The sequence below is a fragment of the Pyrgilauda ruficollis genome, unplaced genomic scaffold (assembly GCF_017590135.1).
Source record: "Pyrgilauda ruficollis isolate IOZ18807 unplaced genomic scaffold, ASM1759013v1 scaffold209, whole genome shotgun sequence".
Classification (NCBI taxonomy): Eukaryota; Metazoa; Chordata; class Aves; order Passeriformes; family Passeridae; genus Pyrgilauda; species Pyrgilauda ruficollis.
Genome location: NW_024520207.1, coordinates 161,522 through 186,096, shown reverse-complemented (window position 1 = coordinate 186,096; position 24,575 = coordinate 161,522). Strand labels below are relative to the sequence as shown.

Below are 24,575 nucleotides of genomic sequence, written 5' to 3'. Positions count from 1 at the left end.
GTAGCCTTTTCAAAAATCTGATCTTTTAAGACACATGAAGTAGTTTTTGTTTTATCCAAAAATCAATAGACAAGCGACCAAAAAAGCCTGGCTCAGCTGGAAGACTGCACCAAGAACAGCAGCCAAGAACACAGGACTGTTTTTCCTCTGGGCCTTAATTATAACTCTCACTGCATCTTTCTCTTGCCAGAAGAAGCCAGCCCCCTTCATTTGCCTCTACCTCAGAACTGGAATAAGGCAGCACAAAGCAGGAGGTGTCATGTCTTCAAAACATGAGTTAACAACACACTCTATTTAGCCTACCCCTGGTATTCAACCTACAGCTCCTGGCAACCCAGCTTACAGAGGTACTCTACCAGTCACTCTGAATTCCTTGACATAGGAACAAGAGAAATCCCTTGCAACCACAACATGGGACCCAAGAGAATCTCACAAATTTCTTGTTCATAAACCTTGACCCAGCAGGAGAGCTACTCATTGCTACAGCACAGAGAAACAAAGATTTCTTATGGCTGCAGTGTTTTGAGCACTGTACATGTACAGCTCTGCAGATAAGAGTTGTACATGAAAACAGGCTCTTTGTCACCACAGAAACAATCATGGATCCAGTACAAATTGGGAACCGCGACTCGCATCTTCCTGGGTTGTAATGCACAGAACTCCTTGCACAGACCTTCACTGGCAGGTGCTGTGTTCAGAGACCCCAGAGCTCTGCAGAGAGTAGCTGCACACAGGTACATTGCTCTCTGCTCAGATTTCAAACTCTCCTGTCACTCATGGCATCTGTGTCCTGCTAGAACAGGCTCCAGGCCAAGCTGCATGTCCAGCATTTCTCACATGATCTGCCAGCAGGGCAGCTGAGGGACCAGGAGAGGAAACAGCTTGCCCAGGGCACAGAGGGACAAAGTGCGGGGCTGTGTGGCTGCCTTTGCAGATACCTTCTGGCCTGCCTTTCTTCCTCTCCCACATGGGAAAACCCAGCATAGGATCATTTCTGAGCTTATTTTCCAAAAGACAAAGCAGCCATCAAGCTCATACCACAAAGTTATTCAGAATTAGGGTTGCACAAGTTTCCCGTCATCATACTGCTGCCAGTGCAAAGAGCAAGGACAGCATTAGCAGTGCCAGAGTCCCATGCCAGCCATGCCACAGAGCTGGTGTGGGACATAGATAATTGTGGCCATTGTCTGGGCCTCAGGTGTCCCCCAACACTCTCCCTTCCTCTGGGGCTCCATCTGTGAGCTTTCTGGCACAGAGAGACCCAGATCTCTGCAGCTGCTCCAAGTACTGTCAAAGATAAACACCATATCACCTTCTGGTCTCTTACCCACCACATCACATTAGCACAATGCACCAAAACACACTCTTTAGGACAGAATGGCTGGGATATATTACAAGATGGGGGAATATCAAGTATCACTACAAAGAGCCTACAGCACAGTGTGAGGAGCCAGGTGGGAATGGCAAGTTATTGGTTCCAGCTGGGTGTTGGTCCCAGGCTTGCACCCAGCTGAGCCTGCACAGTGTCACCCAGTGCTCCATGAAGAGGGATGAACTCTGGTGACATGCCATAGTAACACTATAGACCCAGGTCATGTCCAGTATAGACTCCCACTGCCAGTTCCTCCTCGGAAACAGAAGTGCAAGTGAGGCAGAGGAATCTCAATGGCTCTGGGGAATCCAGCTGTCAAGGCCAACAGGGCCATAGTGGCTGTCCCTGGGCACACAGTCCTCTGGAGCACAGCACCAAGAGCCTGGAGTTAGCCTTGGAGCCTGTACAGCTGTGTCTGTGCAGAGCTGCATCTGAGTGGGGCTCCTGAGAACAGCCCAAGATACCTAAAAGTAGTTCTTGAAGGAGCCAAGCTGGATGTGTGCACCCAGGACACACAATTTACCAAAAGCCCACAGCTGAAAGCAAGCTGCCAGCATGCAGCTGTTCTCACTAACTCATGACTCTAGTTTCAGATATGCTGCCTCTTAGTGGAGATTTCAAAGAAACACTGATAACCCCAAAGCACATGAGGAAATACACAACTAACATGATGCATGAGAGACATATAAGCTGCTCGTGAAGTTGGTAGAAATCCGATTTATAGTGTGGGAAGCTAGTTGTCAACTGAAATGGGAAGGAATTATTGCAGAACCGCTCTGAATAACGAGGCAGACTGGGTAGCCTGGGCATTTCCATTCTCTTTAGCAGGGAATGCCCATGCAGCGCTGACTGTGCCAAGAACATGGGTCAGCTACAGCCCCCACTGTTGCTCAGTAAACCCATGCCCAATTCTTGGGGCTGTAGGAGAACATGCCTCCCTCCCCACCCCAAGTTTCATGATTTATATTTTTAAAAAGGGGCTGAGAGGTGGCACCGGAAGGGGAAGTGGCACCGGAAGGGGAAGTGGCTCATTTAGGCTCCTAAATCAAAATAGGAATAAACAGAACATCGGAAATTCCTGCCCTCAGTCTTGGTACTTTCTGGATCCTGAGACCAGAATGCAATTTACATTCTCTGGGTGTAGGCAACTGTGCTGCAATTTTGGATTGAAAAGATACATGACATATTGACAAGAAGTTGGCTTCAGAGGAAAATTTATTCCACATGCTGAGCTTCTCAGTTACATAAAACATGGCTGTGCCACTAGGAATTGAAGGCATGTGTGTTAAAGAGTGTGCCGATGGCCACAGCTATGGACTGGACTGAAAACTGAAATCTCCACAGCAGTGGAATGGAGACCAGCACTGTGCTAGTCTGACATTAGTTTAATTCCTTATATCTTTTTTTTTTTTTTCTGTTGATGTTAGAATTACTTTGAAAACCAGCAGTTCTCAAATACATTTTTGTGGGACCAAATACAGAAATGGCTTACCTGGACAATTAGTTTATTTTCTTTATCGGGCAGAATTCGGTAGGTATAAACACAATTCCGGTACCTGGAACAGACCACAGGTGATAAGGTTAGACCATGTCCAGAAGGGAATCTCACTATGGCATCCCTCCCTGTGAGAAAAGACATTGGAAAACCTGAGCCATATAGATTGCTTCATGCACAAGGGTTTTAAACCATTTCTCTTTCTTACTTTCTTTTCCTGGAGCCTGCGGACTAACACAAACCTGAAGTGTTCCTGGTCACTGAAACAGGAACATCTGCTTGCAGATGTCACTGCAGAAAGTGATATCAGCATTAGCTCAGAGGGAGTTATTCCACTCTTCTTCTGGCCGGAAAGAGAGAAAACACCAAGTGGCTCTAGCTGTCAGTAGAGCAGACATCTCAGGAAAAAATGAAAAAGCAGAAATCCAAAAGGCAAAGGGCCAAAATCAGCAATAAATGAGTAAACTGAAGGGCTAGTGCATTGACTTGTATTGGAAAAAGCAAATAATATATTTCAGCTAAATCACAGTACAACAGCTGATTGCCAGGCACATTTTTATCCACAAATCCTAGACAACAGTTTAAATGAAAAGCCATCTTACCATCCTGGTGTGCATGCACACTGTACATGTGCATCTGTAGGGCACCTACAACAAATACTTTGTCCCAGCTAAATCAATTAGATTCTTATTTAAAGGGGATGGAGGAGTCTTGTGTTTAGTGAAGGGTCACATCAATGCACGGGAGCCCAAGGGAAGCCTGAACAGCACTGTAAGCTTGACCTCCCTCAGCAGTTGCTGAGCTTTGTGCAGTTCACCCAAGAAGTATTGACTAGAAAATATATTTTTACCTTTCTCACAACAAAAGATTGATCAAATCTTTTAAGTTATCTGCAAAGCACTTAAAAGATCCAATATCGCTTTGAGCCACCAAAAGGTGCAGGTTAAACCCCTTCCTTCTCAAAAGAAAGAAGAGAATCCACACTCAGATCTTTCTTGGTTGTAACAGAAACACTGCAGTATCTGTGGAATTGTCACAAAATGTGGGTTGAGGTCATCCCCCCGGCTGGGGAGATCAGGCAAATCAGTAAACATCCTAATCTCTCTTACAACTGTGATGTGAGTCTATTCATCATATGCCTTTCAGAATCATTCCACACAGGAGAGAGGAGACTGCCAGGATTTCAGGCAGCCTTATACAAGGAATCACAAAGAGACATGGGAAATTAAAATAAATTCCTTGTAGATCATAGCTGAGTTTTTTCCAGGATGTCTGGAGGACTGGGACATGTATCCACATGAACGTGTGTCTTTTGATAGCGTTAATGGAAAGGACACAGAAAAATTCAAGCTGTTTCTAGAGCTCATTTCACAGGCACCTATTTATTCACACATCTGGTACAGAGCTGGAAGTCACAGACATGATCCTCAACTGTAGGACAGCTACAGCACTGCTAATTCTACCAATACCAGGGCAATCAGTACCAGGTGAGGATATGAGCCAAGGAAGGGTACAGGGCTTGTTTTTATGTGTCAATGCAGCTCTCTTAAACCATTTACTCCTGCTGATATTCAAATAGAGCTAAGCAGAATTATTCATGCAGCAGAGACAATTTGTGGGTGTGGAGATTATGAAACTGATAAATTAAGCAGCCCAATGGTTCTTGCTCACAAGTCCTCACAAGAGGACTCTCATGTGCCCTTCACAGAAAGTGGCCAATCACACAGACCGTTCAAGGCTGCTCTCATAATGCTTGCAAAGAGGTTTAGGATGAAGACCAGTAAGATCAATATAAGAACAATGAAAGAAGGGTGGTTGGGTAAGACAGGAGAAGGGAGGAACACTCCTAGGATCAAAGGAGGAATCCTCATTGCCAGTCCCCTAATTTTGTGCATGTGGATGGAGAAGACCGGGATTCTTACTCCATTTTTACCCTTAGGCTTCCTCTCCTTGGCATCCTGACTGTCAAGTTATGTGGGCCCAGCGGCCACCACATTCTAGGTCCTCCCTAAAAGCTGGGTTGAGTTCAGAATTGTTCAGCCATTGTTCAGGCCGTCCATGTGGAGGGTAAATAAAACATCAGCCTCAGCTTAAACAAGTCTCCAAGTACTTGTCATCTCCCTGTCCTCTCAATCAACCAGAGGAGGTAACAGTGTGACACAGCAGGCATTTTCTCCTTCCTCTCCTGCTGTATGTTTTTATGCACAGTTGATGATGTGCATATTGGGAGTGTCTGGAGCACCGAACAGGGCTGCTGTGCTAGGCCTGGTGCCATGTGCCAAGTGTACCGTGAGAGAGGCATGGCACTGGAAAGGACATCTCACAGGCAGAGTCCTCTTAGAGGGGTCCCAAAGCTGCAGCTGGTCCTTGAATGTCACCTCTAGACGTGTTGTTAGTCCTGCAGCCATTCCTGGATGAACTGCCAACAGAAGATCCTCTGGAGGAATGGCACCAGTTTAGGTGCAGGGAACACTAAGCAGGCTCTTTTGGATTTCAGGATTCAGGAATTACCCTCCAGGTGAGTAAAAGACCCCATTTCTTGTCAATAAACTGACAGATCAAATTATTTAGGCACAGAGCAAGGAGGAGGAAAAGGGCTTTGTTTCTTGCCTTTTATGGGGCAGTGTGACCAGAGCAGGGGACATCTGTGCAGGGGGAGGAGCATTCCCCAGCCTTTCACTCTCTAAATGCTGCTGCTTTAAGTTTCAGAAATGCTTTCTTGCTTTAAGAGGCAAGGCACTCTTTAAAGGCTCTCCAAATACACCTCCCCTACTTGTCTATATTTATACAAACCCTGTTTTTCTAAAGCAGCTCTTCAATGAAATCATTATTTCATTCTATTATATTATAATAACAAATGCTTTTGCTGGATCTTGATTGATCTGCCCAGTAAATATTAGAGCTTTGTAGAATATGACATTTCTTTTTCAGAGCAAATTTCATGTTTTTTCGTTTTCCTTATGTATACGTGGTTGACACCTGCTCTTTTTCAACATAATTCTCTTTTGTGGAAACAATTTGCAGTCAGCCTTTCAATTCCCCACTCTCTCATTCTTTGTCTTCAGCCTCTCTATTTTTTAAACAGAAGTAACTGAAGAGCTCACACTTCAAACAGCTCCCAGTTAATCGCACAGCTGAAACTGATACATCTCTGAGGAAGTTTTCAGCTTCAGCAGAGGTGCCCATTTTGTGGAGATGACATTCAGAGGGAAAGACTTATTCACCACCTCTCCACAAACTAACTGCAAGCCAGCATAAGCTGAAAGCTTATGTCAGATCGTTTGACAGCAGTCTGTGTGATGTTTCCCAGACTGTAATTAATGCCAGCCCTTCACACCTCTGATCCAGCTGCTCTTGGCTGGCAAGGCTGGGTGCTCCCCAATTCTTTAATCAAGCCGCTCGTATTAGCTACCTCAGAATGGATTTAAGAATATAACCTTTGGCTCCCGGTTCAGAAAATCATGGTCATTATATTGTTTCTGTTTCCTGATCCCATGTCTCTCAAGTCACAAAAGGCTTTCAAAGCTGGCTGCATAAACATTTACAATGGAAAAACTTATGCAAATGCGTGTTAGTAGGCCTTTTTGCAGCACCTTCCCTTTCTATAATCCTCACCATCACTTGGTGAAAATATTTTGTGTACATACTGGTTACAAGTCGAATCAATGGTGTAATACTAAAATCACTCAATAGAAGCAACAGTCTGTTCTAGTAAATTGTTCCCTGACTTTACCACTCGGGTCCTTAGCCCCTGTTACAGGATTTTTCTCTCCTCCTTCCTGCTAGTACTGGATATTCATCTGCAGCTGCCCTTTTTTCTCTGCTCCCTCCAGAAAGACAAAACTCTTCCCTGTGTTGTTTCAAGCATCTTAACAGGCAGGCACAGAGGCTCTCTGCGCCGTGTGAAGACGCCCACTCCCCAGCCACCACTCCCTGGCAGTCCAACACCTACACCCACGGGGCAGTTACCCAGCCCCATGGCACTCACAGCCGACAGTGCTGTCACCAGAATCTGACCTCAGAGACAAGCAGTTAGCCCAGAGTTATAAACAGCAGCACCACCTTCACCACTACAAGAAATATATTTTCAGACAGAAAATGAGAAACCTGCTTGTAATGTTTGTAATGTAATGTGGGGTAAAGATTCAATTCATTTCATCGATCTGCTGCAAAATGGCAGCAAAGAGAATCTGATAGGGTCCCACAAGGGCTCTCTTGATCTCTCCTAAGCAAGGAACAACTCTCTGATCTCTCTGTAAGACAGTTAAATGTCTCAGATTTTACCTATTGATTTCAGTCTCCTCTCACCCCTGCTCTCCTGCCTCCAGGAAAAAAACCTGCCTGTCACAAACCCAGGGCAGGAGGCCTTGCTCTCTGGTTCCTGACCTAACCCATCTGAGGGGATCAGGGCTGCCAGCACTTCTCTCCCTATTCCCCACATGAAACGTTTACCCCATGAGCCACATTAATGATGCAGGTGGAATCACTGCTGTGCTGGGTATACCATGCACAGCTCCAGGAACTATTTCAAGCCTTTTGCTGAATGCAACACAGTACAAGCAGGGAGCTCAAACACACACTGAACCAGAGCAAGAAAAGTGCCTAGGAGGTCCCAGGCTCGGGACTGGGGTCACTAAATATAAATATTTGACCCAAGTTGTTAAGACACTCCAGAAGCTCAAGAGGTTATTTTCTCTCAGAGCACAGCAGCAGTGCCTTTGACCATTCTCTCCTTTTGCATCAGGGGCAAGAGCAGCATGAGCAGTACAGCAGTACATAAACTATGGGTTTATTCAGCCTGGCTCCTAACCCTTCCCCACCCCATGGCCCAGTCTGGTGAAACCAGCGGTGCTCTGAGGAGGGCTGCACGTTCCCAGTGAGTACAGCACCCGTTTGCCTCTGTGCTGGGGAGGAGGCAGGAGTGACCCCTGCCCAGCAGGGATAGCAGTGTGGGCTGAGGGCGCGGTGAACGCTGTACTTACAGCACGCAGAGTGCATATGCTGAAGCAATTGACTCACTGGCCCGCACAAGGAAGCTGCCGTCCTTGCCTACTTTGGAGAGCAGGTCTTCAGCTCTAGAGCGAGTGATGTTGCCGTGGTACCAGCACTGATCCATTGCTGGAGCTGGAGGAAACCTGAATGCCAACACAGGAGCTGCCAGAGCTGCCTGTGTGTCTGTGTGTAACGATCAGCCAGCTTCGGCTCACCAGCTTCCTGTTTCAATAGCACAGAGAGGGAAAGGAAACTCAGCCACGGACAACTTCCTCAACTCAAACAGCTCAGAGAGCGAGTGTGACATATCCCTGCAGCCCCCACTCTCCCTCTTCATGCTGCCGCTGAAGAGACTAGCAAGCCCACGTTCCCTGCCTTTCCCTCCTGCTTTGTGTCCAAAAGTCCCAGCTGGTGATCTCTTCTGCTCCCTCACAGATTCAGTCCCCCAGGCTTTGGTGGCCTGCCGTCCAATTTATCACCTCCTGCCAGATCCTTTGAGTTTTCATCTTTTTCCTGTCTCTCTGTCCTACCCACTACAGGTCTCCATGGGGAATAAAAAAATCTCTGATCAGAAGCACATTGTGCATTAGGATACATAGCATTGACTGCCCCATTCCTGCCTTGATAGTCCTATCTAACTAGGTGTGAGGAGGAGGGAACTTCAAAGAATTGAAAAAATAAAATAACTACTGCATGTCTCCATGCATGGAAGCAGATGAAAGGCTGATTTGTGCCAGGGATTTTTGAAAAAAATCCCTGTCAAAGCTCCCTGTCAGCTACTGTGAGATGGATTCAAAGATCTTTCCTACTCTAAATCCCCAAAGGTGGGATAGAGCAAAGCGGTGTCTGCAACCTGCGTCAGAGAGGGGAGAACTGGAGCTTTCACTTCCCTTTTCTTTGTGTGTACATCTGTCCCTCAGTTATGCTGTGTGGCATGCTTAGTGCTGCATCTCCAAGACATATTTGCAGCAATGCCAGAACATTCCTACAGGGGCACTGCCTGCATGACAATCTTGGTTGTCTATCCTGTACCTCCAACCACTCTGCCCTCTGCACATCCACATTTGAGCTATACCTGAAAGCAGCAGCTGAGCTGGGACTCAAAGTTCAGAGGCAGAGGAAAGGTGCAGACCCTGTCAGCCCTATGCAACCCTTGGTTCCCAGACCCAGGAGAAGTGCTGGAACCGCAGTACCTGGACCATGCATGAAGTGCAATGCTGTACACTGCACGGACAGCAAGGCAGGAGAGAACAGACTGTCAGTGCACACAGGGAGGCTAGAATGTGTGGGTGTGGAGAGGGAGAGTGAACCAGCACAACCCAGCATCCATCCCTGTAAGCATTCTCGCTGCTTTCAGCTATGCAGAGGCTTGGTCTGCAGTGTCCTTAACCTCTGCAGCAAGATGAAACTGTGGGTAGCAGCAGCCCAAAGCTGTGTGGCCAGGACAGGGCCCTGCTAGATGAGCAGAACTGCACCGTGCAGGGCTTCCTGTCCATGCTGAGCAAGCACTGTCTGCACATGAAAATTAGCTCAGCTGAACCTGGCCTTCAGCTCCAACAACATCCACACAGGCCCTTAGCAGACAAACTCCTATGGATTCGGGTGCCTAAATGGAGTCAGACACAGAAGGCCATGAAGTGGCTCTGCCAGTAGCTGTAAGCTACAGAGTGGTTACAAACACTATTCTCCCAACCAAAATGAGAGTCTGCATATGACAAAGGCACCATGCAGATGCTTTGACAGCCCTGCCTGGCCACAGTGCACTGTTAACCTCACCTGCACCAAATCCTTGGGATTTCTGGTACCTCCAGTAGCTTCTCTGGAGCACAGCTGCAGCAGGAAGCAGAACAGCTCTGAATGTCAACCACTGCTTGACCTCACAGTGCTCTCCATGCAACAGACATGTATCTGGGTGCAGAGTGGACAGAGCTGCTCACAACATCAATTTTGATAGAATGAAACTGTTTGGAGAGCTTCTCCTGATCTTCTGCAAACTAACACCAGGTGACAGGTAAAAGCCCTCTTTAGATATCTGAGACTAATCAGCTGCATACTTAGCTCCTATCCACCCCACCACCAACATAGATTTTTAGCAATCTGCTGCTATTTCCTTCACATCCCATGTCCAGGCACACACTAGTCCTTGACTTGGAGTCAAAAACAAGGGAAAGGGATCCAAGTACAAATGATGATTATGACAATTGAATGTGCAGGCTGGTTTCTGTGAGTATTTCTTGGTCCTAAAAGAAAGCACAGTACAGCTTCAGCAGCTCAAAAGGTAAATCCCAATCCCCTAATATAAACAGCTCTGTGATCCCTAATGGCTTGTTAGCTTGGAATAATATCTTATCTTCAAAACACTATTATAGACTCTTTATCTGAACTAGTTTTGCTATAGATGTCCAGGTAGTACTCTGCCAGATAGTGTCCATGCACCAGACTCCAGAACCAGTAAATAAATACTGTCTGTGGCATCATTCAAGATGTACAGTGGTCACCCAACCCCTCCTCTCCACTTATATTCAGCTTGTGCACTGCATCAGCATGGGAACTGCCAGGTTTGGCCAGATAGAAACTTAAATATGCATTTCCATATCACAAAACTAAAGTATTCCATAGTACCTGATGAGGAGGTTAAGTCTATAGGGCCACAGTTAGCTTTGCAGAAATCTAAATATACCATTCCCTAATTAGACATCAGTGACAGGCTGTTGGCCACAAAGGTTATTTAGATACTGGCCTACATCTAAAGACCATATGAGTAATACCCAAAAAGTACTGGCTACCTGAGCCACTCTGCTACTTCAGCCCAGCATGTTACTGACCTGCTGCTTGGGAAAAGCTTGACAAGTTACCAGTGTATCTGTGAAGGTCACGAGATCCCTTCACTCCCTTGGTATCTGCAGCATCCAGGTGCCCTGAAACAAATCTCCATAGTGAGGAAAGTCAGGGCCTCTTTTCCCAACACCCATGAAAGCTGTCAGTAGTAAAAGGCAAGGGTAGGAGCACTGTTCAAGCAGACACTCACGGACATGAGCAGTGACACTGCCAAGGATCCTATGGGACTTGGTAGTGCTCACCAAAGGGGATGTGTTCTGACAGACCTCTGAAAAGCAGGAGGTTTTCTTCACCAAGAGGGCAAACAAACATTTTCCTTGCAGTCATTGAACACGTGCACACACGCAGGATACAACACACAGGAAACAAGCACAGACTGGTTCATCTGCAGAATTTTGTCCAGAGGCATGGGCAACACCTTCCTAGCTCCATCTACTCTGATGTGTCTCACATGGTAGCCATTTGTTTCTGGTCAGTCCCTTGTCTAGGCATTGTATAAAGCCTCCTTTCAAAACACACTGTATAGTACTAGAATAGGTCTCTCTCACCAAAAGTAGAGCTGTTTCATTCAGAAATCTGCTGAAAATTTGTCTACATTGGAAAGCCTCCCAGCTTGAGTGTTTTATGTTACCCTGGCCTTGGTCAGTTCTCCTTCCTCTGATGACACTGGTGTTTTTTTGCTGAAAGTGGGGCAATGTTATTTGTTTGACATCGTGCCTCATATGCCAATAATACTCTGTAATAACAAGACATGGGGTTGTCAACAATAAGAGTAGTTGCTATGTGGATCATAGCTTGGCAGTTGTGTTAGAAAGACCAGCAAGCACTTCCCCTCCTGACTCTAAATTGGGAGCTCCCTCTGCAGACCTGTCCTGATCCTGCAGTTTCCATACAGGTAAAATGCCATCTTTGCCACTTGCTCTGTCCCCCAACATGGAAGGGTCCTGATGTCCTTATTGACTCTTACTAACACTGCCCAGGGAGAGGGAGCAGCCAGAGCACACAAGGCTATGGTTTTCTTACACATGGGAAACTGCATCTTCTCAATGCAGTGTAAGCAAAAGGGCGAGTAAGCAAGAAAACACAGCATGGGAAGTAAGGAGAAGGTTAAGTTAGGCAAAAGCCTCTGGGGTGCCTGGGAACTCAACAAGGCAGCCCCAAAGTTGAAGAAGTTGGCATGGACTATCCCAAGAGCAAGTGATCACATGGCCTTGCTGAAATAAGGAGACAAGAAAGCCCTGGAAATTACAGGTGCCTGCATTCCTACACTGGCTGCAAGAAGCAGTGCTCCTTACCAGAGCCAAAGCAGCTTCCTGAAGATGACAGCAGATATAGGGTAGTAAGGCCAGTGCCCTCTCTAGGAGCTTCTCCACAACTTACAAAATACCACCCAGAATAACCCTGCTGCCATTTGTTCCTTTGCAGTCCCTATGCTGTCAGCACATGTGTCCCTGATGAAGTCTGTCAGAGACCTCAAGATGAGAAGCCCTATACAAAGGTCACACTTGTTTTGGGCATGTGATGTGTAAAAAAGCAGCCAAAGAGAAAGGCAAAAAGGCAACAGAAAACAAAACCAAATGTGTTAAGTTGTGGTATGTTTAATGGACTTCACAATCTACAGACACAACAAGCCAACACCAAACTATGTGTTCAGCAGGAACAAAAAAGCCCGTTTGCTGAGGGATGAGAAATGACAGTAAAAAGCATCAGCAAAGATGGTTTTTGGAGGGATGCTGATGGAAAGGTTTGAGACTCAGTGTTCTGAGGGAAAGGCTTGCTTCAAAGTGAACATGACAAAAATAATCTCTTCACATTGTCTGTGGGTCCCATATTCAAAGAGGCAGGAGAACAAAGGTGAGCCATCGGGCCCAACACCCATGTACTGCAGATCTGAATAAGCACACAGGCCCTTGAAGAGTATGCTGGGTTTTGTCCAGTGTGCTGGATTTAAAGGGCTTTTGTTGAGGTAAATTCCTAAATCTTTTCGACCCCTTGGGTCTGTAGGATGAACATACAGTAACCAACTGTCTTGACATCTGGCATCCGGGGGAGGTGGAAAGGCAGTAACACTTCCATGGCATCCCGAGGGAGGTTCTATTAGCATTTCAACCCGCTGGCCTCCCTCAAAGTCCAGCCCGTGGTTGTAGCTGACAGCCTGGATCCTGGCTCCCCTGTTGCTCCTTGCATTGCAATAAAGGACCTTTCTGCCACAGGTATGCACCTCTGCTACCTGGCACTCCACTGCACTCTCCTCCCCCACGAAGTTCCCCTTCTCCCATGTTGTCCCATGGTCAGAGCTGATGAAGCAGAAGGCATGAGGGGTGGGGTGTTGCTTGGGATCCAAGATACGATAGGCATAGGCAGGGATCACAAGGCTCCGAGCCTCATTGAGCAATTGTAATCCATGACCTGGCCCCACCGCAAATGTGGCCCAGTTCTTGTACTCATTCCTAATGGTCCTGTCGGTGACATCCTGGGCAGCACTCCAGGTGCGCCCTTGGTCCATGCTAGTGACATAGCAGAGACGTACCAGGTTGATCTTTGTCTTCAGCTGATGCTGCTCAGAGATCTTTCCTGGGACAGCTATGAAGAACAAGATGAGTTTCCCCGAGACTTCATCATATACCGGGCAGGGGTTCATAGATCGGTGGCCTTCCAGCTGTGCACTGACAAGGGTCTCCATCCTTTTCCACTGCCACAGCCCGTGGGAAGGGAGACAAGAATGGAATACACTGTTACAAAGAGACCCACATTATAGTGCAAGGATGTCTGGATAAAAGCTACAGAAGAGCATGGGAAGAACAGAGGAAGGGAAACGGATAGAGCAAGAAATGGGAAGACAATAGTCTGGCATGACCAAAGGCAAGTGAAAATTATTTTGATGACGTGAAGCATGTTCATTTCACCAAGCACGTGGGTTATGTCCTTTTCAATTACTACTCCCTGAGGAACTGATAGCTCCATATCTCAATGCAGCTGGTGGCTGATGACACCCTTACAAAAGCTACAGTGGCTGAATTTTTAGAAATCCTCACAAATATATATATGGCACACAGACATTCCCGGTGGTCAAAGTGTGCTAGTACAGACACTGTGCTGTGTCAGTGTTTTTTAGGAAGTCACAGAGAAACCCAAACCCTTTTCAAGCATCCTGGATGATGACAAATCCCTGTTCATTCGGGCTCCTGTTCCTCCACTTTGATGTGAATGCATGTGAACAAACAACCCAGCCTAAAATGAGGCAACCTGCTAGGGTTGATTAGTGACTCTGGTGTGGAGATTTGGACTCTGAGCTGTCTGACTTAGAAAATAGGTCGCAGAGCTGGTATAACTACCCAGCAAGCCCTGTTTTCTTCAAATGAATAGCACATAACGCAATCGTGTTTCTAACACTAGCATTGCCATTAGAAAACTATGACTACATAGTGTTATTGGCTTGGTAAGCAAAGCAGTAGTTTTCAGTAAGATTATATTAATTAGCTTTTCTGCCCTGATTTGCTGATTAGCCTTTTTGTTCATATCTTATCTTTTTCTATCCAACTAATATTAACGTTTATTGAAAATTTTGTATTTCCATTTTAAGACACTCTAGCATGTGAACACAAATTACTAAGTTTATGACCAACTGAACCCCACTAACTGAATTACAGGGAGTCACACAAGATGTTACCTGAATGGTATGACACTGCAGGTGGGCTCAGAGGCTGCTTCTGCTAGGCAGACTCCAGCTCTTAAGAGCCTATAATCTAAGACAACCAACGAAGGTTTGGAATAGAAAAATATAATTACTTTTTTTTCTCCCAAGACATTTATGCCTTTGCATATGAAAAAAAATATTATAAATAGAGTTTCCACCACCCCCAGCCACCCGGCAGCATAACTGTTAATAATAACTGGTAGGTCAATAAGGTAGCCAATTCACTGGCACCAGCAAAGCAGACACTTTTTTTTTTTTTTTGCATGGAGAGACTAACTATTCTCAATTGTTTTTTAAACTAGAAATTACTCCTAAAATGATGAATTAAAAAAAAAAGAATAGTCACTGGTCGCTAATTCACTCCTCCCCATTGCTGTGGTATTTCTTTGTCTTCCTTGAGGCACTTCTGCCTCTCCACCGCATTTTTCCTGCTACAACAGGACTTTTGTCCATCTCTGTATCTGCATCCCCAGCTCTGCAATGATGGGTCAAAGCCACCTCTAGAATATCTACTCTATTTTAGTCCCCCCAACAGCTGCCCATAGGGTTGAATCCCAGCAGTTGTAACGAGACGTGCATTATTTCTAGGCAGATTTGTCTCCTGTACCTGGGGAGGAGAAGCTGCCCTGTCCCTACAGCAAGAGGGCAAATACATTCCATTCACTGAGGGCAGGTGGGCAGAACAGGGGGCAGTGTCCCCCGCTTCCTCCCTGCACTGGTACCTGAACGTGCTGCGTGGCTGGGTCATACACGCCTCTGCGCATGACAATCAGCTTGGCATGTTCATCCACCAGGTCCTCTCGTTCCTCAGCAAAGGCCAGGATCATGCTGAACCGCGGCAGGTAGAGCAGGGCTGGAATTCGATAGCTCCAGGTACCATTCCGGAATAATGTTTCTTGCCCCAGGACAGGGAACGCAGCCATTGTGCTAGGGGGAAGAAGACAAAGCACACTGCATTTTGACCCAGCAAAGTGTCATGGGGCAGATTCCACTGCTTTTTGCTCTCTCTGCTCAGTGGGACCTGTCGGGAATTGAAATATACTTTCAGCTATTTTCAGCTTTGTATTCTCCTTCTGCTTTTCCAAAGAGAACCTATGCATAGCATAGTAGCTGGAACTCAGGCCAAACCTACCCCAGGAAAAGCCTGGTTGATCTGACTGGAGCGTTGCAACGTAAGTACACCAAATACAGTTAATTAAAAAGCTGTGCTTTGTTTTGTCTTTTTAATTAAATGCACAGGCTGGGTTGTTTTTTTTTTTTTGTTTGTTTTTGTATACCCTAATTCAGAAGACTGTTAATAATAAGACATTGTAGTAGTTTTCCTCAGAAGACCATTCATTTCTCTGTTGAGGTTGCACAGTACTTCCGCTTTGCCAAATATGAGCTTAAAATCCCATATAAATGACACACTGAGCCAATCCCTGGCCCCAGGTGTGTCCCAGTTTGAGGATGGCAAGCACTGAGCATGAATAAGGAAAGGAAAAGAACACCCCTCCTTCCATAAGATCAAAAAACAGTGAATGGTGTCACATCACTGGGATGTGACCAGGCAGAAACCTTGTCCTCTTTACAATGATTTAATAGCAATGTTATGAAGGAAAGCAAATATGAGGGACAATGCCTCTGTGTAACTAGTCTGTGCTATGCCCCCACATATCTTCTCTTCCCCTCCTCAGACCTGCTTGGCCGTCTGTCCTCTTGCACCAGTGAGCCAACTCACCCCAGTAAAAAAGCCAGTATATTAAGGGAATAGTGTCTCAACAGATGGGGGGAAAAAATGAGAAAGAAGAAATAATATAAATGGAAAAAAATAAAATTCTCACATGATGCACCAGAAACTGAAGGCTTGGATATTCCCTGCTCAGCAGAGAAGGCGGAGAAGAAAAAAAAAGAAAAATAAATATTAAAAAATCAAGCCTTAGATCTCTGACGCATTGAGTGGGTAGGATGGCAGGAAGAAGATGACAATACACTATGAGTAAGAAATTCAAATGCCTCCTACCTCACTGAGGCAAGACTTGCTGCCCTCTTTGTTGAGGATTCTCCTATTTACCTAAATGTTGATAAGTGCTATAGCAGCTACTGGACATGGATGAGCTCCTGATGTTCTTGAAGGCTGCCTTGATAATTCAGGACCAGATATGGAGGCAGATGCAGAGTGCTTGTAGCTACCTGAAGAATAGTTTGAATTCTTCCGTCTTTAAGAAGACTATATTAGCCAGCCTAACTGACACAGACTTGGTCAATTTTATTTTTTTTTCACAGTGTTTATTTCTGAGTTAGGAAAACACAGACAAACTGAGTTTATCCTCCAGACAAGTCTGAAGCACAAGATGAGGTAGCTCACAAGACCATATATTCCAATCTGTCCAGATCCATAGCTAGGCAGCAAGTGTTCAAATATTCCTTGCTTTCACCTTCCAGGTGCTATAAATATCAGTGAGATTTTTGAACTCACAGCACTTCTCAGAAGGGTCTGAACTGCACTGCTCTAGCTAAAGCCAGCTGTACAGTCCACAGCAAGCCACAGCTCCACCGCCACTCTGACTTCCCTTTCCAGTGCCGTTGGATCAATCTCCCAGGAGCAGCTGCTCCCTCCTCACTGTCACAGAAGATACAGCAGTGTGAAGAAAGGCAGAAGCACTGCTACCATACAGGGTGTTACCAGAACTAGATCACAGCTATCCGTGCAATAACATGAAGGAAATAGGAAGACCTTCCTAGAACAAATAACTGTGCTGTTTGCTACTTACCAGCATGGATCTGGCTATTTATGGCTCCTGAAAGAGAAACTCACCAGTGTGCTTCCAGACTATTTAAAGGGAGATTATTTAAAGGGAGATTAGTCAGCCTGTCTAGAGCAGCACAGGTTCCCTAGTGTTCTGCTCATAATGCCATCCTGATCTTGCAGTCCTGCTTCAGAGCAGGGCAACAGGGAAGGGAAAAAAAAAAAAAAAAGAAAAAAAAAGAAGGAGAGAGAGAGAGAAATCTGGGCTGATCCATGAAGCCCTTGATGGAAAGCCAAGAGACTGGTGACACAGGAGGCCATGCTGCAGCCTGCTGCTCCCGAGTCCCTCCTGTCTGAGCTTGTCACCTGCACACAGCTCTGCCCACACTCTCAGCCCCCCTGTGACATGCTCACTGTGAGTGTCACAACATCTTCCACTTACTGCCAAATGGGGATTGAGGAAATAGCTGAACTGGGAATAGCTGCCATAGAAACAAGCCTGAGGTTCCTGGACACAGCAAGTATAATCAAGGAAAATACTGGAATCAAGTGACATTTCCATCTATCCAGAGACCAGACAGAGATAAGTGTGAGTGAGTGTATACTTTTGTACATACATTCCCTTCACACAGTGTAGGTATTATGTGGCTGTATGCACATATATACATGCTATATATCCATCTGCAGAGAAACTTTTCCATGCTTTTTTAAACACACAAAGTCAGTATTTAGCTTTTTCTGTGTTCTTCCCTGTGGTTTCTCATGCAGAGATTGAGTCATAACAGTGTGAGTTTCACACAGAATCAAAAATGCAGGATTTTTAAATAAGCTTTAAGTTCATAATATATATTAAAAGAAAGCAAAAGAGTGCTGCTTTAGTTACTTGTCCAGCCAACTGAAAGGAATTGATTTTTCTTTTGACCCCAACCTGTATTCAAAGGCATGCCCACCAACTAGACCCTTCTGAATAAAAAAGAAGCAAAATGGGCAAATCATTGACTGGACAGCCATATGAAGAGTGTTCCAATGCTCATACTCCAGGACTGCTGGAATTCAATTCACACATGCTAGTCCTTCCAAGGCTACATTGCCAGGGGATGTGGGTGTCCATGACGCTACTTGGTTCCTAAACCTCACTGAAATAGCACTGGCTGGCCTGCAAGGAAGAAAAGAGTGTTGCAGCCAGCACACCCCAAGGACATGGACAAGACAAAGATCACAGCAGTATCTTTTGAAACATTAAGAGCTAAATTGGAAAAAAATATAAGCTTCTGGGAATACAAAGGCCTGAAACAGAAGCAAGAGACTGGAGAGCTGTACACATGAAGACAAAAATTGCTCAGAGCAGTATCAAATCAACAACCTTAGAGAGAGAGTTAGCTGTACTTTCCTGAAATATAGGAGTAAGAAAGGGGAACTGGATGTAGTAATTTTATTCTTAAGAGAAAAGAACATAGCTGGTCACCTCTTTCTGGATGACAGAGGTGCTAGTGAGGAGAAGGGAGATTTATCATGTAGCCATTAAGCCAATATCCCCTACTGCGTTTTGGTTTTTATTGGAGTCTTTAATTTATTTTCCAGGCTTATCCTTGCAAAGTGTCACATTCAGGGAGGCTGTTGTTTACCTGCAATTCCTCTCCAAGGCACGAGGGAAGCTGCTGCACTGAGATTCAGTACCTCACCTCTGGGCAGGACTGGGCAGAGAGGGAAAGATGAGCACACTGCAAACATAAGAGAAGAGGGAGTTAAACTGGAGGAAGCCATTACTCATCATTTGCAAGTTACACAGCTGTAATGATTTCCAAAGCAGAGACTGTTTCCAGCACACCAGAAGAGTCAAAAGAAATAACAGTTGTCAACAAGTGAATCTATGGTGGATTTAGTCCCTGGAAAAAGCCCAAGTGGCAGAAAGGAAAAGGTGCTGGTAGACACCAGGAGTGCGTACTTGCTCCTTCCACTTTTGTCCTTCAAGGCAGCTCACATGGACTTGGAGCAGGATGAGCCATTTCATGTTTATTTGCTTTAATCCTCTCCAAGAAAAGTGAGTAAAAAGCATAACATTTCCACTGGCCTCAGCTTCTGTAAAAACCTGTTCTGAACATGATCTGAACCAAGCTGAGATGACAGCATGTCTTTAAAACAAACCAACAGAAATAAGGTAATATGCTGAACTCAATCCCTTGGTCCCTGTCAGAGAGCTCTACGCTCTTTGGAGCAGGTAGCTTGTTCTTGAATGATTTCAGATAGGTCCCAAAAAAATTATCCAACTCATTAAGGGAGAGTTTGGGGAAAAAACACAATCAAAAAACCCAGAGAGAGTCAAGTGCAAAACTCAACTAAAATTCTGCTTTTCAAGGCAAGCACAAGAACCCAGGACTGGTCATTTTCTACTCAGCATCAGACCTGGACTTACAATGCTTTCCAAATGTATAGTCAACCAAGCACTATGCCAAAACCCACTCCTTGTCTCACTCAAAGGGAAATAAGACATTTCTCTTGGGATATTGCATAGAGGGGTCCCAGAAGTAGTCACGTTCCAGTTGGACAGGCCTAAGAAAAGAAGACCCAGTTTGCTTCTAGAGTAATTGCTGCACAGTGCACTCCTGCATGGAAGTTTTCCTCCCTCCTCAGCAGCATGACTGTGCCTGTTTCTGCCAAAGCCCAGCATCAGAGCACTCCATCTCCAGCCTGCTTATGCCCTTAGACCAGTCCCTACACTAAATCTAGGCTATGGAATTTCTTAACAAGCCAAGCAACACACATTTATTTAGTCTACTAAATCACCCTCAATGTATAGTCAGAAAGATATTATCAGCAAAAACTGCCAAACAATAAACCTTAAACAAACTAAAATGTTCAGAACTGAAAAAGACACAAAATTGGAATTACTTTAATCCAGCAGCCAATTGAACTAAACTTTTTAACTACACTAGAAACAGAAAGTTTCTCTTGTGGTAAAAACATCATACCACATTTACAAGGGGATTTTCCATCACCCCAGTACATGCTTTCCTAAACAATCAATCAGGGTCTGCTTTCAAACTGTTGTGGCTCAGCTTGGCAGTAGCTCCTGTGCCTTAAAGTGAAGGTTTTCTGAGCAGGAGAGAAGAATTACATGAAGCAGCAGTATTTTTCTTAAAATATATTTGGTGGAGGAATACACAAACAGCATTCCTACTTGAACCTACAAAATGTTGTATTTACCTTTTTAATTCCTAGCAATGTCCACAGTTATGAAAAGAAAAAAAAAAAATAAAAAGGAAAAGGAAAAGAAAAAAAATACCTTTTTTACTCTGTGTCTTCTGGAAGTCACGTCAAAAGGCAAAAACCACCAGAACCAAAAAGCACTCCTATTGGATTAGACAAAAGGGAGGCTCACCACACTCTTATCAACTAATGTCCAACCTGCAAAATTATTTATGTTGGCAGCAATGTCAGCTGCCTTGGATCCCCAGGAAACGCTATCAGCTGGCATATAAACACAAGCTTACATTTAAATAGCAAACCTGTTTTGCATATAAGGGGTGGTTCCATGGGAGCCAGACAAACAATAGGGAAAGACTTTTACATTATCATAGTAATTAAGCAGCATGTTTCTACCTGCATGGGTAGCTGCACTGTGGCACAGCTGTTGGTTCTATACAGTTCAGCATGCTGTCTTATTTCTTGGTCCTCTACTCCCCTGATGCTGAGGAAGGCCAAGTTCCTCTGGTTGCAGCATGTGGACTCCCTCAGAGTACTGAGCTCTGGGAAAGTTTGCCCAAAGAGCCCATAAAAGTGTTATAACCAACAGGTGATGGTGCTGTGATAATCTAGCATTCTGTCTCCACACACCTCCAATCCATCAACGTGTCCTTTCTGGATAAGAAATGGGTTAACAGAGAAGTGGCCAGGCAGGAATGCAGGAATGACATGCTGATGCATTCAGGTGTAGCTCCCAGAGCCCCTGTGGAAGTGTTTCAAGGCCAAACTATCCCAGCAGCTGCAGGCAAGGAGCTACTGGGGGGGAACCAAGCACAGGGAGGAGAGTACAAGCCTAAGGCCACACCTGAGGAAGAAAGGGATGGCAGTATCCCTTCTTCCAGCTGTGCCCTGGCTGGCTGAGAGGCAGCACCTGCAGATGCTGCAAGTACCCAAGCAAATAATTTCACAACTACGTTGTGCTACTGCTGTCAGAGATGACAGCAGTATCCCATTTCCTATCCCATTTCTTGCTGCTTCCCTTACTTTCCTCCCTTCTCTACTGAGTTTCCATTGCTGCCATTAACACTTCTTGTCTTTGAAGTGATCTGAAAGAATGAGAATAACAATCCTGTGAACAGATCTTGCTAGTCATGGAAAAAGAGTAAGAAAAGTCTCCTCATTTAATGGCAGTTATAGTTGATCTGTGCAAGCCAAATAGGAAGAAGCAAAGGTGTGGATTTACAACCAATCAGCTGAGCAACCAAATTAAGGTAATGCTTCTATATTACTCTGTTTCTCTTGAGCAACCCTGTATGCTTTCCTGTGCCAGCAAGAATCCTCATCTTACCTTGGCAAGCCATCAGAGGATATGAGACTGGCAGAATATTAATCCAGGGGAAAAAAAAAGTGAACTGTTTCTGCTGGGTCATTGTCCTGGATTGCATCAGCAAGAGTCCATCAAGCAGCAGAATCTGCAGCTGGAGCAGGAGCATGAAGCTGCTGACAGGAGGAGCAAACACACAACCCAGACTAGCACTTAGTCATTGGATCTAATTAGCTGCATGGTAAAACCACACCCCATGTTTACCATCCTTGCCTACCTGGGCAGGTAAATTATGGCCTTAATTGGGGCACACAAGAGAAGACTGAAGGCATTTGTATCTCGCTGCATTACCTGGAATCAAACAACAGTGTGAGGAAAAGTCCCTCCAGTGACAATGTCATTGACATCCACCAGATACAAACTTTTAACAGTGGTTCCTGGAGAAAACCCAGAGTCAAGTAAAGCAGAAGCAATTAATGGAGGATGAAAGACATTGAAGAGGCTGCTAAGGTGCAGTCTGCCTGAAAGCGAGACATGAATGATGATTGCTTTATGGATTTCTCCACCTTTTTTCTTCTCCCTGGCTAGCAGCATTGTTATTCAGGTGATTTTCTGAGTCACACACTTGGCTTCTGCAGGCAGACAACCCATAAATGCTCATTTGTTTAACAGAAATCACCTTTCCCAGCTGCAGCTTAAAACTGGTTGCCCATCTCTTCTGAGTGGAAGTCCCAAGTGTGGCTTGGTGTGGTGACAACGGTTCCATGGGCTACAGTGGCAGCAGACACATGGCAGAGTAGCTCTGCCTCTGGCCACCTCCCCTTATGGCTCTTCCTCTCTAAGTAAGATGCCACACATTCCCCTGCAGCCAGCTGGGGTGCCCCGCCTTTGACCCACTCTCCAGGACCAGTCAGTATCAGACATGGCTGTGCAGAAGCTAACAGTTTAGAAAGGCTAAATCTTCTAAAATGAAGGATGTGCTGCTTAGTCCTGCTATGAGGTTAAAATGAGGGAATCCCAGTGCCTGTGCAGGACAGTCCCACAATCAACATGCAGGCACCCCACAACTGCTTCCCTGCAGCCACCAACACCACTGCCAGCATCCAGGCTCCAGCACTGCTCTTCAGCCTCCAGCTCACAAGAAAAAGTGCTTTTCCCAAACAACATGCTGTGTTCTGAAACGATTTTACAAAACTGTTCCTTATTAACTATCAAAAATGGATGTCCCACTGTAGACATGCACAGCCTGATCCTTCCTCTTTCCTTTCAGTGTAAATCAAAGTCAGTGTCACCACTGAAATTTAAAACAGGTTTAGGTCTGAGGAGGATCAAAATCTTCACTTCTATTGTTCTACACTTACTTCATTGCCCTTATATCTGATTGTTGTAATGAAAACGTTTTTAAAAAGGTTAAAAAATGCAAATGGGGTGTGTGGGTGCCTTAATAAGAGGATATAAAAATAATGCAGAAGATAATATAATGACAGAATCCTGAACAATGGAGCATTTGAATTTGGAGGACCGTGTTCAGTTTTGGGTGCCACCTCTTAGGAAAGATACGGCAATAGCTGCAAATGGAGGCTGAGGAAAAGAATTCAGAAACTAATGCTCATGAACATATGTGAAAAGAAATTAGCAGGAAAACAAGAAATGGTACATCTAGTGAATGACATGCAGTCCATTAAAAATTGCCAATATATATTTCCCTTGCAAAATGCTCAAACCTGATTCCATTGGTTCCCAGCATCATTAGAAAGGCAAGGCTGGCTCAGGTAATTCAGTGGTTTAGCTATGCTGTATAGTGTAGCTGCTGTTGTCAGGCAACTGTAGTTCAAGTCAAGAGGTCTGTGGGGTCAGATCATGTGAAGCAGCAATTACACAATACTGCAAATTTTAAGTTAAAATATGATGTGCTGCTTTCCAGGCATTGGGAACATTGTATCCTTGGTACAGAAGATAAATCCTACAGACCTGGGCTTTGACTAAAAGTCTGTTCTGTCCAAGAAGGAAAAAAAAAAAAAGACAAACAATAAAAAGCCAAAGTAATAATAATTATGAATGTAAGCAGCAAATGCTAATGGCAGAGGTCTTTGGGAAACAGGGTTCACTGGATGAGAAAACATCCACTGTTTTCTTTTAATGCCAATTCTAATTAGGGAAAAGAGCCTCTGAGTATATTTGAGACCAGCACCTCACAGTCCTTATCAACTGTAGGTAAAACAGGCATGACGAGCAGGTACTCTTTGGGTTTGTACTCTGTCACACTCCACTGACTCCACTTACATTACTTTTGATTTCCATCAGGAGGAGTAAGCACAGAATCCTGCTGCTGATTCCTCTCTCACAGTAAATACAATTTATTTCCTCACCTTGTGAAAAAAAATGGACAAAATAAAAAAAAAAATTCCCTTAAAGGGCAACAGCATTACCCCACAGCAGACCTGTAACCCTTCTGGCACTCCACGGTGAGTCATGGGTTTGTCACAGGGAAGCTTCCTCACCCTGTGTGAGACAACACCCAAAAAACAGCCTGCCTATTACACACATTACACCATTTCTCCATTTACTTTGCCCATTTGGAAGAAAAAAGAAAATACACTTTATTTTTGTTAACAGAATGAATGGCATGATCTATGAGAAGCAAAGGAAGAGAGGTGGTGAGGTTTGAATACAAAAAGAGGATTGTAGAAGCAGGATTTATTTAGCCTTCAAAAAAACACTGAGGAGGAGTCACTGCAGAAATTTAATGACTGGAAAATGCAATAAAACCGTAGTTCCTTGCTTCGCGTACTCTGCAGTGCTTGGACACTCAGATAAGCGAGTCTGAAGCACAAGTCTAGCTTAGATTCACCCTAGGCAACTCTTGCAACAGAGAGGAGCCCAAATTCCACTGCATCCTTCATTCCTGAGTCCTGCCAGCTCTAAGACCAGGAGTGCAGAGGCCTG

At 45.0% G+C, this 24,575-nt stretch overlaps 2 protein-coding genes across 2 annotated transcripts in view; both read right to left on the bottom strand.

The window, feature by feature from the left end:
• INPP5D (inositol polyphosphate-5-phosphatase D) overlaps positions 1-8,039 on the bottom strand; it is a 50,863-nt gene extending 42,824 nt beyond the window's left edge. Inside the window, exons 1-2 of the mRNA XM_041467548.1 lie at positions 7,850-8,039; positions 2,865-2,928 (exon numbers count right to left, since the gene is read on the bottom strand). Of these exons, the coding sequence (XP_041323482.1) occupies positions 2,865-2,928; positions 7,850-7,983 (198 nt within the window). The 5' untranslated portion in view covers positions 7,984-8,039. The remainder of the gene's footprint in view (positions 1-2,864; positions 2,929-7,849) is intronic.
• A 4,394-nt stretch (positions 8,040-12,433) lies between these two features.
• Positions 12,434-20,450, bottom strand: NEU2 (neuraminidase 2). The gene is made up of 4 exons (XM_041467532.1): positions 20,406-20,450; positions 18,748-18,843; positions 15,117-15,321; positions 12,434-13,389 (listed from the first exon to the last, which is right to left on the bottom strand). Exons 3-4 carry the CDS (start codon positions 15,315-15,317, stop codon positions 12,451-12,453), a joined length of 1,140 nt encoding a protein of 379 aa, XP_041323466.1. The 5' UTR covers positions 15,318-15,321; positions 18,748-18,843; positions 20,406-20,450; the 3' UTR covers positions 12,434-12,450.
• Positions 20,451-24,575: the final 4,125 nt, after the last annotated feature.

Coding starts and splice junctions, on each gene's coding strand:
- NEU2 (XM_041467532.1), bottom strand. CDS start 15,317: ATGGCTGCGTTCCCTGTCCTGGGGCAAGAAACATTATTCCGGAATGGT. Junction 13,390..15,116: donor CAGCCACGCAGCACGTTCAG/GTACCAGTGCAG, acceptor GGGCTGTGGCAG/TGGAAAAGGATGGAGACCCT.